The sequence below is a fragment of the Pichia membranifaciens genome, assembly GCF_001661235.1.
Source record: "Pichia membranifaciens NRRL Y-2026 unplaced genomic scaffold PICMEscaffold_4, whole genome shotgun sequence".
Classification (NCBI taxonomy): Eukaryota; Fungi; Ascomycota; class Pichiomycetes; order Pichiales; family Pichiaceae; genus Pichia; species Pichia membranifaciens.
Window position 1 is genome coordinate 695,341 of NW_017566985.1, and position 14,339 is coordinate 709,679.

Below are 14,339 nucleotides of genomic sequence, written 5' to 3' on the forward strand. Positions count from 1 at the left end.
GCAAGTGAAAACACGCAAACTCACTAGCGTAGAGAACAGTGATGAAACTTTTGTTTCTGTCTTGGTCGAAGAAACCCACGTTGCTGTGGTGGTGTCTGTGGGCAGTCTGCGCTATGCAGCTGTTGGCTCCCGGCGGGGCGAATGCGGAAAATGTGGACGCCAGTGTCGTCCCCGTCGACAAGAGCAGCGACCCGGCCGTCACCGACTTGCTCTACCTTGACGTCCATCAGAGACTCTCCAAGGAGTCGATCGAGTCTCGGCCGCTGGGCACCGTTGTGATTGGCCTTTTCGGCACAATTGTTCCGAAAACAGTGGAAAACTTCAAGGGCCTAGCCGCCACCTACGAGAGGACGCATACGCTCTTCCATAGGGTGATCCCCGGCTTTGTCATCCAGGCTGGTGACATAGACAACCAGGGCGGTCATAGCATCTACGGCGAAAAAGGCGCTCCGCCGCCAAAGGACGCGGACCCCCACCGGTACGGCCCGCTGTACAGTGGCCTCGAGGACGAGAACTTCATTCTCTCCCACAACAAACTCGGCAGAGTCAGTGTCGCCAACGCCGGCCCCAACACCGGTGGCAGCCAATTTTTCATCTGTATGGAACCACAGCCGGGCTTGGATGGCAGTCATGTTGTATTCGGCCAGGTGCTCCAAGGCATGAACGTCGCCGAGCAGATCTCCGGCGTCGACAGAGACCTCTCTGACAAACCACTACTTGACGTCTTCATCCAGGCTGCCCGAACAGAGCCTTACACAGATGCTGCTCTGCTCTCGAAGTCTGCTGCTGAAGGTGAATCTACTGCCGGAGGCACCGGTGGTGCTGTCACTGTCACCACTTCCACGGACGGCCAGACGCAACAGCAGCAGGGCAGCAACCAGGCCTACGCCGAAGACCATCCGAGCGGAATGGGCGGCTCCTACCACCACTACGTTTTTGTGCCCTTTACCGTCTTCATCTTCATAGCAGGTCTCATGGCTTACAAAAATCGCCGTAACGTCTCCATGATGGTTAGAGGCCCAAGATACCGTCGGGTTTCCGGCATGAACGTTTAATCTCTTCAGCAACTTATACCACCCTTCCCCCTTTTTCACCACGGCCATGACCACACACACCACTAATGTACATACAGAGGACCATTACCAATCTACGCTTTCTTCCATCACATATTCCTTGTTTTCTTTTTCTCCCCTCCTTTTCACCCCTTTCCAAACTTATACCTATTTTATACCTTTCTACCAGTTTCCATTCGTTTCCTCCGTTTTCCCTTTTTCGTATTTAAGTCTTCCTCCTTCTTTTTTGCTTTTCAGTTCTCTACTCTTTTCCGCTGCAAAAAGGAATTAGAAAGAACGTGGAAGTAAATCCATTAATTATAAATTGTATATAAAGTCATAGTCTAATATTTTTTGATCATACAAAATAGAAACTATTAGGGGGGATTAGAGTGAAAACGGATATGCTCATAATCCATTGAATACCTTATCAGCTGCAGAACGTTCCCATATTCTACCACGCACTTTCTTCTTGATCACAGAATCAGCCACATTTTTGAACCAGCTCGTGTCGCCTGTCTTAATTGCAAGAAGTAACTGTAAACCAATCTTGCGTGGGTTTTTAAGGGTGTCAACCAGAAACTTATAGTCAACGCCTGTGAACCCTTCAGAGACGTCCACCAACAGCCATTGATATCCTTCACTCAATGGTATGATTTCCTCATCATCATACTGAATCCAATAATCAAAATCATCCACGATCTCACTCAATACCTCTGAGTCTTCGTTTTTATCGTATATCACCCAAAACTTAGGTTCCCGTCCTCCTTCCTCTTCTAGCCATCCATCTCCCAAGACTTTGTTGTCCGAAATTTGAGTGAACAATGACCCTCCGTTCATGCATGTTCCCACATCCCAGTGCACGATCAAAGGTTTCAGCATTGTACCCTGGCTTGAACCATACATGTCAATCAATCTTAGATTGAGCTTCTGGCAGGCATCACCACCTGGATAATTCCAGCTAGAAATATAACCGAAAAAGAATGAGGAAGCCAAACTAAAAGTGTAACACAGAATGATTAAGGTAATCATTAATCTCTTTAAAATTTTAGACTTTGACATCATCCATTCTGCCGTGCTTGCAGCGCCAATACATAGAATGGGTACAGTGTAAATAAGGAACCTCCATTCCTTGTGTCCATTAACAGAAAGAACGCAAATGTAAATTAGAGCTGCCCACATTAAAGTAGTAATTGTGCCCACTCCATAGTTGACGTAATCCACTTCAAACCTATAACGTTCTTTCTTCCAGTAAAACATCTTCAGATTGAGGAGTGACAGGATGAAAAACACCAGTGACAAAATCAAAACGACGCCGAACCCTGCCGCAAATAACTTCGGCAAGTATTTGGTGAAGTAGGCCACTGGTGACTCGACCCCCCAATCTGACGAGTTACCACCAATCACATTAAAGACAAAAGACTCGAACTCCGGGATAACGAATTTGACATCCCAGAAATAGGAATCAACTCTTGAACATAAAAAAATACTCATTATTCCCGAAACACCAACGGAGACAATTGCCTCTCTGATCGAGATTAGAGAGTTGCCATCTCTGAAAAATCCAGATATACAAAGGACGATCAAAATGCCAGTAAATATCAATACTTCAAATCTGAAGACTATCCCTGTGAAAACAAGGATGGTTAATGATCTGGTGATATCACCTGAAATGAACAACGCAATACCCAGATTTGTCAATGGGAAACACAAAAAGTTTGGCAAAAACCTCGACGAGTAGAAGATGATATGAGGCAATGGGTAAAGGAGCAAGGAAAACCATAACCCAATCAGCCTCGAATTTTGAGAGCACGAGTATAAAACAGATCTTCGGAGATGAATCAGAGAAACACAAGTAAAGATGGCCAACAAGAACCTCGTGACAATTAGTTGTGGCAGCTTGGTCATTGTGAACATCTCCTCAATTCCTCCGTAGCTCAACATCCCAATTGAGGTGGGTAGTGTCCGATGGAGCAGGATTGCTAATGAAACCAGGATGCCCGCCCATTTTTTCATAGTGTCACGGAAAAAGATGGACGGAAGACTTAGAAAGAGAATCCCCAGGCACGTTCTTTTGACCGAGCCTGGAAATGTGACATGGTCAAACAACATGATCTCATCGACTCCAACGTTGATGAAATCGTGGAGAGCCTGAACATTGAACGACTCTTCGACCTTGGTGTATGGTGCAAGTAGAACCATGAATGTGGTCGAGACAACCAGCACCACATCCAAAACAACCTGTACCTTCACTGAGTACTTCATTTTTGTGATTTTGGGCTCTGGGTTTTGCAACCTTTATTCATTCCTCCGGCGGAGAACAGATGAGAAGGTAAAGAAAACCTGTTTTACAAAGAGTCGTTATCAGTTTGCAACAACTAGCCGGAAAAATCTGTAGATCTCTCTTGTTTCTGCCGGGTTTTTTCGAGGACGCTAAAGAACGTGGGTCAGTGCTAAGCCGCTGCTGCGGAGAGGGGCCTAAGAACTTGTTATGGTGCTAGCATATCTGAAAATAACAGTAGTATTCTTTGGGATCTCTTTTCACAGTGTGCTACTCTCCGCTGGCCCCATTGGCAGTCAGATTATCCCTAAAATCCCCCCTGCTTTCCCCACAAAGCCCAGCCGTACTGACACAATGCGAGGCACGTGACCCGCTGTCAAGTTTTCTTGCCTTCATTTGAACAGGCTGAGAAATCAGCGGAGAATCTGTTAGAGAATGCACAGAAGCACAACCGGAGAGGAGGGAAGAAGAGGTAAAGAAGAGGATTCAGACTGGTTTTGCATTGCAAAGATAATGACCGACGACGTTGAACTCATTCCAGACCTTGTGGAGGACGGAGAAGAGGAAATCACCTTTCATGAGATCAAGAAGCCGGCGCAGGACCTATCGGGTGCCATCATTGAGGAAGACAAGAATAAGCGTGTGCCTGTGACAATACTCACGGGGTACCTAGGATCGGGAAAATCGACCTTACTCGAGCAAATTGCGAAGCGTGGGGACCGGAAGCTTGCTGTAATATTGAACGAGTTTGGCGACTCGATCGACATTGAAAAATCTCTCACAGTCAAAGACAAGAACAGTGAGGTTGAGGAATGGTTGGATTTGGGGAACGGATGTCTCTGCTGCACGGTTAAGGACAATGGAGTTGCTGCGATTGAGCGGTTGGTTTCGAAAAAGAAAGGGTTCGACCACATCATTTTGGAAACCACTGGATTGGCAGATCCTGGGCCGATCACGACGATGTTCTGGTTGGACGACGGCCTACTGTCCAACGTCTACATTGACGGCGTGGTGACAGTGCTGGATGCGAAGAACATAGAAAACTGTTTGGATGACAAGGGTGATGAGCACCATGGAGAAGACCATGTCACCGCCGTGCACGCACATGACGAACACCATAGAGACGAAGGCAACGGACATGAAGCACAGCTCACAGTTGCACATGTGCAGATCGCCTTGGCTGATGTGATTCTGCTGAACAAAATCGACACGGTGGAGAACGACCCAGAGCTCGTGAAGCGTGTCGAAGGTAGGGTGAAAAGCATCAACAGTAACGTGCCGATTTACGAAACGAAGTTTGGAGATATATCACTAGAAAAGATTTTGGACCTACATGCGTACGAGGCTCGGGATGTCAATGAACTGATCAAGACCACAAACACAGAAAGCAATGTGCACGATCACCGTATGGGGACCAAGACCTTCAACTTCCGTAGGCTAACGGATATCCAAGAGTTTGCTCGATTCGAGAAGTTTTTGCAGAACGTGCTGTGGGACGAGGGAGACGAAGATGCACAGCATAGCACTAACGGGGGGGAGCAAATGGAAATACATCGGGTCAAGGGGTTGGTGTACATCGGAGACACCTACCGAGTTATCCAAGGGGTGAGAAAAACGTACGATGTGATTGAGGGCGTGCAGGAGATGTCTGAGATCAAGCTCTCTGAGAGCAGACTCGTTGTCATTGGCAAGTACATTGACCAGGAACGGATCAGCTCCACGTTCACCGAGTTCATGGGCTTCCCGCTGGCCTCGTGGCAGTAACTCCGACGACCGAGCAGGCCCGATAGATAGACTGTGTGTGTATTTGGGTCCAAGCGAGGTGCTTATCTTTAGTACGCGACCCGGGTTTAGCTCCGGGAACGGATAAGCATATGATAAGAATATAAATCTGCACACGAATCCCAACCGGTGAAACACAAATGTAAAGCGGAGAACAAAGCCTTATCCTTATGGGTCTCCTTCTTTTGTAGCTGAGGACGGACGAATACACGATGTTTTATAACGACTCGGACCATCTCACACTGGGAGCAACGATCGCTGCTATATGCGTTCCGCTAGGGGTCTATGTTTACCGGAAGACTAAGCATCCTGCACCATTCGAGGAGCAGGGCCAGAAGATTGTTCCTCTGGAGGTCACAGTCGACAACATACGAGAGGGCTTTGAGGACAGACCGTACATGCCGTTTCGGTACCCGAACAACCAGACGATGTCGCTAGTCAAGCTCGATGTGAACTTCTGGTCGATCGTAGACAGGCACTACTTTGATTTCATGTCGCAGAAGAAGCGGATTTTCAACCACTACGATCCGGAGAAGCTGAAGGAGCACCCATTCTACAAGACACTTGACACCGCAGAGGCGACAGCAGCGCTCGTCGAGTTGCGGGACTTTGTTGTCGACCACCTCACACACAGGTTCCCCAAGCTGTTCACCCGCCGGGGGAACCTGGTGTGCAACCATCTGCTCGACGAGACGTACGACCTCGACGTGGTGGCCCCGCTGGTCGTGGTCACGAGAATGTCCATGGAGGACTACTACGTGACGGTGCTGGACCCGCACACCCAGGAGCGGACCTGTGTCGGCGTCTCCGTCGCCTTTGGCGGCGGCGGCTTCCCCATAGCGCCCATTGTCGGTCAGGGCATGGATGCGATCCACGGGCCGGTCCCCTACTACGAGTCGAAGTTGAAGAAAAGCATGAACAAGTGGTTTGAGCGCTTCACCGACCCTGTCGAGAGAGCGTCCATCCACATTGTCTGGGACAACGACCTCTCCTGCAGCGAGCTCTACTCCAAGCAGCGGGAGCTCGGCCACGCCGCCTACGCCGAGTACATCCAAGCCGTTCCCTTCGAGGCCTTCTCCGTGCGTGTCGAGAGACAGACCTTGATCAAGTTGCCCAAGAGCAACGCCATCATCTTCGCCAACCACCCGATCTACCTCAACATCGCCCACGCCCTCGCAGACGAGCCCGGCGTGCCTGCCATCGTCCACAAGATGATGTACGACAGCCCCGAGGGCATCATCAAGTACAAGCACTACGAGCTGATCCGGGACCACATCTCTCCCGGCCTCCTCGCCATGGTGGACGCCCAGGTGCAGCGGGGGCTCGTGGCCAAGGACGACCCCGTCCGCACCATCCCTGGTTTCCCCTTCGCCAGCTGGATGAACGACCCTGCTGCCTTTTCCACCTCCCGTGGCTTCGTTAAGCCCTCCTCTTCTGTAGCCCTATAGCACTTAACCACACCATCAGACCCAGTACGACTCCGGAAAAGCCTCCGACGCGCCGATCGGGCCCGCCGCCTTTTTTTCCCGGCCTGCCGCGCCGTCGCTTGGCCAATGGGAACCCGCGTTTTTGAGCTTAGGATTGCAGGCAGAAGGAGGAGCAGAGGGTGGGCAGCGAGCGGGAAGGAGGATGTTGTTGCAGAGACAGGTGTTGAAGAGAAGAGCAGAGACGACGGAGCTGGCGACAGCAGGAGGGCGGTGGGAGGGGAGAAGAAAGGTAAAGTAAACACATACACACAGACAAAATGACTCATCCAGGTGCATACATGGGCTGGTGGGGTTCTATGGGTAAGTGCAGCAGTCAGACGAGACGGTTGGCGTGAAGCTCAGCTGAAGAGAGGAGCAGGACACGTCGGAGCCAGGCGGGGGGGGGGCCGTTTTGGCAGAAAGAAGAGCACGAGGAGGGGTTGCAGCGAGAGCTGGGTGGCACAGACGACGTGGCATGGCCGGGCGCCGCTGGCATGGCGTGGCCGGGCGTTTCGCTGCAACCCTTCCGGACCGCTCGCTACAACTCTCCCGGACAGCCACGACAGAGCGCAGAATACTAACATCTCCAACAACCCTTTTTCCCCCTTTCTCTTGCAGGATCCCCAAAGCAAAAGCGTGTTACGATCCACTCCGTTTCTCCATACGCACAGGCTCCTTTGCACGGCTCGACCGAAAGAGCCATCTTCAACTCCTTCAGAAGATTCAAGTCGCAGGTCCTGTACATCGCCATTCCGTTCGCCATCGTCTGGTCTGTCTGGACCGACGCCAGAGACTACAACGAGTACTTGTACACCAAGGCCGGTAGAGAGGAGTTGGAACGCGTCAACGTCTAGGAGCGCTCTGCAGACCCTTATTTTATTTATTGACTCGTTTATATGTAAAGTGTTTATATAAATCGAACGAACAAACCTTGGCGTGCGTGGTCGCCGAGCCTGCTGCTGCTGCCGCTGCCGCTCACTCGCCCTTCCTGCTCTTCTCCCCCTCCGTGTCTATCTCCTCGTTGAACGCCACGTACACGTACCCAATGAGCACCACGTTCGCCACGACCGCCGCAACACCGCCGGACACCAACGAGTTGCTGAAGATGCTGTTGCACCCGAAAAACGCCACCAGCGGCGCCAGAATCATCATCGCAGTGAAGAATATCAACTTCTTAAGCACATGTCTGTCCCGATCCAGGCGCAGACGCTCGTCACCCTCCGTGTTAGTATCTTCGTCTCCTCCGTATTACACCTCCTGCTTCCGCCCTCACTTCCATTTCCTGCTCCCGTTCACTTCCACTCCTGCTCCCGCTCACTTACGGTGGTATGTCTGCCATCTTGCTTTTCTGCTGTCTATTCTGCTCTTTATGCGGCTCTCTCTCCCTTTCCTGGCCCGCCTGCTTCTTCTGCTTCTTCTCTTACCCCCAGCTCTGGCCGTTTCATGTCGTCCACCAGACGAAGCCGCCACCAACACTTCTCTTACGTAAGCCGCGCTTTTCCCCAGCCGCCCTCGCCTGTTTCCCTCCCCCCGCCTTATCGGAGAAACGCCTCGGCGGGAATGACTCCAGATCATGTCCTGGCGGCCAGGCAGACTTGCTCTGTTGTGGTGCCGGGGTCAGGGTCGGTCAGCTTATGTCCGTCGGACGGGCAGGGGCGGAGAGTGTATATAAAAGGGCCACCCCCTGTTTTGTGGCTCGTGGGGATTGCGATATCGCCTTGTCTGTAGCAACAACGACATCTGCGTTATCAGGTACACAGCGCACAGCCAGAAACAGAAACAGACACACTCCGACATGCCACTCACACCCACGGAACTCGCCCAGTTCGAAGAGGACGGCTGCGTGGCCATTGTCAACTACTTGGACAAGTTCACGGTCAAGAAACTCAACGGGGAGATCGAGAAGCTTCTCGAGGCGTCGAACATCGACAACCACCCGAAGATCAAGTTCACGACGGGCAAGGACAAAGACGGGCACATCGGGGACAAGTACTTTCTCGACTCGTCAGACAAAATCCACTACTTCTTCGAGCCGGAGGCCATCTCGGACGACACGCACGAGTTCAAGGTCCCCGTGGACAAGGCGGTCAACAAGATCGGCCACGGCTTGCACTTCCTCAACGACGAGTTCAACGCGGTGACCGTCACGGACGACGTGGCCTCCATCTGCAGACAGTTGGGGCTGCGGGACGCCAAGGCTGTCCAGAGCATGTGCGTCATCAAACAGCCGCACATCGGAGCAGAGGTGCCTCCCCACAACGACGCAGAGTTCCTCTACACCGACCCGGTCTCCTGTGTGGGCTTCTGGTTTGCCTTGCAGGACTGCACGGTCGAAAACGGCTGTTTGGAGTTCATTCCGGGCTCCCAGAAGCTCCCATTGCAGAAGAGGTTTGTCAAGGACATGAAAAAGGGGTTCGGCACCAAGTTTGCTGAGCTGGACGACCCGAAGGCAGACTACGTCGAGCCGGCAGACGTCAAAGAAAGATTCAGTGACGACTCCCTCTTCAGGAAAGTTATCATCCCGGCAGGCACCTTGGTGCTCATCGATGGCTCCGTCATCCACAAGTCGGGCAAAAATTCGTCAGACCACTCGAGAAACGCATACACCTTCCATGCAGTTGACGGTACGGCGAAATACGATGAGTACAACTGGCTCCAAATCCCACCTGCACATCCAGCAGGCTCTGACAACTTTACTAGATTATATAAAAACTTCGAATAGTTTTCCTTCTTCTTCAGTTCTTACTTTTTACTTCGAACTTGTATTTACTCCAATACACTCTTCTTTCTCCTCTTCGTGCTGCTCTCCGTCTGTCAAATTTATTACGTTTCGTTTCATTGAATGCGATGCAAAAGATCGCGTCTATCTAATTACTAACCTAGTTATCTGTCTGTGTCTATATATCGTCCTTTATCCATTTCCCTGTATTTCCAGGATTCCAGAATCCAACTTTCATCTCTTTCATGTTATTTAAGTCATTGGTCCACCTTGCAAACTCATTTTTGTACTGGATCATATTCGGTGTATTCGTGATCTTATTCACCGCCCAATTCAACGTCTTCAACGACCCACTATTACTCCGCTTGCTCTCTTCTATGATCATGTCAACCAATTCAATCCGGAACTCTCTGAATCTAACACAGTTCATGAAGAGATACGAGTGCACTTTATGTGACGCGGTCGAGTAAATTAGAGATGCTAACGTGTCAAGCACTTTGATCACGTTGATTTTCTCAATAAACCCCACCTCTCTCTGCTCACTCTTTATAATCCCTATCATGGCACTATGTAATAGTGAGACGGGTATCCGAGTCTCGTACTCAACGTACAGTCTGCGTACAATCGCATCAATTAATTTAGGATTCCTCATAATCAATGACTCTATTAGCATGCCTTTCAACCTCAATGGGGAGTAGAATCTGACAAGTCTCTCTTTCTCTCTTACCGTGTATCTCTTTTTCACCTTACTGCTGGGAACAGACTTGCTCAATTTCGCAATTGTAACACTTTGCTCTTCGCTTCCTGTGCCTTTATTTCTATGCGGAACAAACTGCTCATAGTTCTTCATGTTCCTGTAAAGTTCATTGAATTCCAGTAGATCTTGATCCAGTAAGCCTCTCGATACAGTTACATTGGTTTCCTGTTCGTTGTCCCTTTCGCTGTCGCTGTGTTTTGTAGTGTCTAATAAGTGGTCATCCTCATGTGGAGAATCTCCGTTTGAGTCAAACAATGCATCAGTAACATCATCAAATGATTCTACCTCGTTATTTCCTGTGTCTTTCTGCATTAGTCCTTCGATTGCTTCACAACGTTTCGAATAAACAGTTCCATTCAATTTCCTCACTTCAGTCAAGACCATGATTATTCCAAATCCGATCTCGGGTTCAGTTTCGCCACTATGAATAGATTTTCCCCTGAAAAACACATCACTGACCTCTTCATTCCATTCAAAACCTGAAAGCATCTCGACGCATTCCCACACTGTTTCGTTGGAGGATATTGTATCCATCTCATCTTTCAATGCTTTTGCAAACTGCACGTCATTCAACTCACTGAAATTGATGTTTCCTTCGTAAGATTCACGAGTACTTCGACGAACTAAAACCTCTAAGAAAATACCGAATGTAAACACAGCTTTATGAAACTTAGAAATCCAATCCTCTTGGTCGGCACAAATCCAAGTTGCCCTTGATTGCAGTATAAAAAAAAGAACATTTTTCGGAAGTTGAAAAAGTTTACTAGAAACTTTTTGTAATAGGCCTTGATTAGTTATATAAATCTTTGAAGCATAGTTTTTCGGGTTCAAGAGTGTCAGCTCCCTCGGGTTTCTGCAAGCCACATCAAACGTTTTATTCAAGATATAGCAAAGTTGTTTAACTTCGGGCATTTTGGTAAAGTCTATGGCACAGTCATCCGCCGAAAGAATAAATTCATGATAAAAATTAATAATAGACGGAACTAAACGGGTAACGTATATTTTCGATTCAGGATCAATGGACTTCAGTAAATCAATGAATTCTATAGTTTTGGTAAACTTTTCCTGTGCATTAAATGGGAAGAAATCTGCGTTTTCATGGTTCGCCTCAATGATTTGATTTCCAATTTCAAATAAACCCTCCTTATTTGAAAGTGTGGGTGAGAAGCTTGAGACTAGCTCAAAAACTTTCAAAAGATCAGAGTAGTTAAATTTATAATTTTCATGTTTGGAAAAAATCTTTTGAATTGCATTTTTCATGACATGTGAATGCTCCCTTTGTTGATTAGTCAACGCAATGTAACCACCCACGCGGTTCCTTGTTAAAGTATCACTTCTTTTCAAATAGCTTATTAAGCTTGTTGTGATAAGATTTGTTTTTCTTGCTGATGACAGGTTTGAAAATTCCACTTTTACAATCTCATTTATTTTGCTGGTTTTGGTTAGTTGGCTGACAAAATATGATACTAGAAATTTATAGTAAATGGTCGAAGAAAGACTATTATTCATTCCTGAAATATGATAGTCCCAAAGCTGTAGTCCCACAGCGGAAGGTGGTCTTAGTTCTAAAACTGTTAGGCAATCAAATGATTTTGTTTGTAGCTTTTTGGAAAGAACCACAAAGTTGATAATAGCGTTTTTTCTTTTAGTCAGAAAATCTCTGACTTCCTTCTTTGACAAGTTGCACTGTGGTGATTGTGAGTATTGTAACTCAAAATCGCTTGCCGATACCAAGTGCTTCAAAAAAGATGCAAGAAAATTCTTTTGCAGCATTAGAGAGCTGGAAGAAGCTCCAATCAAAGTTTTTAGCTCATTGACTTGACCGGCAAGGTTGAATGGATTATTGTATTTGATAATGTCAACTGATTTATAGATGTGCATTAAACTGACGGGTATATCATGTCCACACATTTCATACCATTCACTGACGTCAGTTTTCAACTCCTGCTTTGTAGTATAGTGGGTTCTCCACATCATATTCAGTATCTTGAACCTATCCATGTATTGTGGCCTTCCCAAGAAGTCCAAATTAGTCAACACCAATGGGTTCACATTTTTGTAAAGCTGGTAAAAGTTTATGATGAAAAGATAACGCATCCAATCTGATTTTTGGAAAATTAGTTCGTCTTCAAGCAATTCATTTAGATAGTTGACAAGATCATTGAATGGCAGCTTCATCTCCAATATTATGAACGAAGCACTTCGGAACCACTGTAAATTGAGCAAAAGTGAGATTATGTGCCTTTGAGAAGTCATTCCAACCTTCGTGTTCATGCTTGGGTCTTGCAGCTGTCTCCGTATCTCCGCCGACGACCTCAAGTAAAAATTTAGAATTAGTGGTATATCGACGTTGCAAGTTTTATCTATAGCTTGTGATATTTCGGGAGAGGTTTTGATCCACCTTTCCCTATTAATGGCTAACAATCCCCTTATGTGGTCTGGATTCGACAAGTCGATGAATTCTTTAAAACCTTTATTGATTTCACCTAGTTGGTAAGGGATATTTCCAATTGATTTCTGTGGTGTAACATCGTTATCCATATCAATTTCCAGCAGCTCTGTGTTGTAGCCCTCTGATTGTTGGCTTGATTTGATGGGAGCTTGATTGGCAATGTAGTCTTCTAGACTACTCAAGGATGAGTTTAAAAATGAACTCACAGCCACGGAAAACTTACTTCCATTGTTGGGCATCGGACTTTTCCACTCTTCAGGTTTTGCTCTGTCTTGTGTCTGGCCGTTTCTGGGCTTACCTGATGGCGAACTGCCACTTCCGTCTTTGCTGTCTAGGTACGAAAAATGTCGAAACTGGAAGATCAGGCTCCCCCTTCTGGGTACGTATCGATATCGTACCTTCGAGAACATCTTCAGAATAACTCCAATAATGAAGAGTGTTTCTGGTTCTTGCTGTGACTCCTTGGCTTTCTGGAGATATTTTGTGACACAAATTTTATACAGTTACCATCTTCAATCAGTGGAAAATGGAACTTTCCATATCCAGGAAAAAGTCAAGACTTTACTCCCCCTCAGGTATAGCCAGTGGTGCACGGATGCATTTACTGTGCGAGGTGCTAAAGAGCAGATACATGTTTCGTATGTTTGCTCACCATATGGGCGCATGTAGCGTCAAACGGTATAGCAGCATTAACTATAGAACGTATACACAATTGGGTTCAAGAGGAGCCGGAGACAAGCCTATTTCTTTTGACCCTGTGCAGCAACGGCGGCGGCACCGGCGGCGGCGGCCTCTGGGTCCAAGTAGTAGGATGGCTTGACCGGCTTTAAGTTGTCGTCCAACTCGTAGACCAAGGGGATACCGGTTGGGATGTTGAGGCCTGCGATTTCACTCTCGGAGATGTTGTCCAAGTGCTTGACGAGGGCTCTCAAGGAGTTGCCGTGGGCGGTGATGAGAACCGTCTTGCCGTCCAAAAGGTCGCTGGCGATGACGTCCTGCCAATATGGGAGCAATCTGTCAATGACCAACGCAAGGGACTCCGTCTTAGGCAAGACGTGTGGGTCGACGGTCTTGTATCTCTCGTCGCCGACCTGAGAGAACTTCGAGTCGTCCTCGATCTCTGGAGGTGGGATGTCGAACGATCTTCTCCATTCCTGGAACTTCTCCTTGCCGTACTTCTCCAATGTTTCGGCCTTGTCCTTGCCTTGCAAGGCACCGTAGTGTCTTTCGTTCAATCTCCACGATCTCACGACCGGGATGAACAGTCTGTCCGCCTTCTCCAACGCAATGTTGGCGGTCTGGATGGCTCTGGATAACAGCGAGGTGTACAAGATGTCCGGCTTGAGCCCGGCCTCCTTCAACAACTCGCCCGCACGTGCAGCCTCTTGCTCACCCTTTGGAGAGAGCTTGACATCCACCCATCCGGTGAAGAGGTTCTTTTCGTTCCAGTCGGATTGACCGTGTCTGACTAAAATTAACTTGGTGACCATTCTAAGAGTTCTGCTTTGCTTTTTGCGCAATGGGAGAAGCAGAAAACAGCAGCAGAACCCCACATCCAATCTAGCAAGAAAGAAACATGACTTCAACAAACAGACAACTAACCATCTTGTTCCCTTCACCTCCTCCACCCTCCACTCTACCCACCCTCAGCAGACCCCCGGGCCACTCCGCACCACAGCCACAGCCGCCATCACGTTCCGGGGCGGCGCTCCTCCGGGCTGGCGCAACGGGAGAGAGGGAGCCTCGCGGGGGCCGGGGCTCATCCGGGAGAGGTACCGGGATGACTCTGGGGTGGTGTTGATCAAACAAAACAGCGTTAAAGCGGTATAA

At 48.3% G+C, this 14,339-nt stretch overlaps 9 protein-coding genes across 9 annotated transcripts; 5 read left to right on the top strand and 4 right to left on the bottom strand.

Annotated features, from left to right (window-relative positions):
- Positions 1-188: 188 nt before the first annotated feature.
- PICMEDRAFT_23414 (hypothetical protein) lies at positions 189-731 on the top strand (the record flags this gene model as incomplete). The annotated part of the gene is made up of 1 exon (XM_019162306.1): positions 189-731. A coding segment is annotated over one exon (543 nt), but the record flags the coding sequence as incomplete, so codon positions are not given.
- Positions 732-1,460: 729 nt separating this feature from the next.
- On the bottom strand, positions 1,461-3,317 carry PICMEDRAFT_73325 (hypothetical protein; the record flags this gene model as incomplete). Its single annotated transcript, XM_019164449.1, has 1 exon — positions 1,461-3,317. The coding sequence occupies one exon, from the start codon at positions 3,315-3,317 to the stop codon at positions 1,461-1,463; it is 1,857 nt and encodes a 618-aa protein (XP_019016940.1).
- Positions 3,318-3,846: 529 nt separating this feature from the next.
- On the top strand, positions 3,847-5,097 carry PICMEDRAFT_34520 (hypothetical protein; the record flags this gene model as incomplete). Its single annotated transcript, XM_019162891.1, has 2 exons — positions 3,847-4,393; positions 4,463-5,097. The coding sequence occupies 2 exons, from the start codon at positions 3,847-3,849 to the stop codon at positions 5,095-5,097; spliced, it is 1,182 nt and encodes a 393-aa protein (XP_019016941.1).
- Positions 5,098-5,459: 362 nt separating this feature from the next.
- PICMEDRAFT_22409 (hypothetical protein) lies at positions 5,460-6,494 on the top strand (the record flags this gene model as incomplete). The annotated part of the gene is made up of 1 exon (XM_019162259.1): positions 5,460-6,494. A coding segment is annotated over one exon (1,035 nt), but the record flags the coding sequence as incomplete, so codon positions are not given.
- A 217-nt stretch (positions 6,495-6,711) lies between these two features.
- PICMEDRAFT_145914 (hypothetical protein) lies at positions 6,712-7,531 on the top strand. Its single transcript, XM_019160450.1, has 2 exons — positions 6,712-6,902; positions 7,200-7,531. The coding sequence occupies exons 1-2, from the start codon at positions 6,860-6,862 to the stop codon at positions 7,433-7,435; spliced, it is 279 nt and encodes a 92-aa protein (XP_019016943.1). The 5' UTR covers positions 6,712-6,859; the 3' UTR covers positions 7,436-7,531.
- A 25-nt stretch (positions 7,532-7,556) lies between these two features.
- Positions 7,557-7,730, bottom strand: PICMEDRAFT_59448 (hypothetical protein; the record flags this gene model as incomplete). The annotated part of the gene is made up of 1 exon (XM_019163368.1): positions 7,557-7,730. One exon carries the CDS (start codon positions 7,728-7,730, stop codon positions 7,557-7,559), a length of 174 nt encoding a protein of 57 aa, XP_019016944.1.
- Positions 7,731-8,248: 518 nt separating this feature from the next.
- PICMEDRAFT_17098 (hypothetical protein) lies at positions 8,249-9,394 on the top strand. Its single transcript, XM_019161462.1, has one exon. The coding sequence runs from the start codon at positions 8,377-8,379 to the stop codon at positions 9,301-9,303; it is 927 nt and encodes a 308-aa protein (XP_019016945.1). The 5' UTR covers positions 8,249-8,376; the 3' UTR covers positions 9,304-9,394.
- Positions 9,391-12,989, bottom strand: PICMEDRAFT_146007 (hypothetical protein). Its single transcript, XM_019160453.1, has one exon. The coding sequence runs from the start codon at positions 12,917-12,919 to the stop codon at positions 9,479-9,481; it is 3,441 nt and encodes a 1,146-aa protein (XP_019016946.1). The 5' UTR covers positions 12,920-12,989; the 3' UTR covers positions 9,391-9,478.
- Positions 12,975-14,291, bottom strand: PICMEDRAFT_17099 (hypothetical protein). Its single transcript, XM_019161463.1, has one exon. The coding sequence runs from the start codon at positions 13,997-13,999 to the stop codon at positions 13,250-13,252; it is 750 nt and encodes a 249-aa protein (XP_019016947.1). The 5' UTR covers positions 14,000-14,291; the 3' UTR covers positions 12,975-13,249.
- Positions 14,292-14,339: the final 48 nt, after the last annotated feature.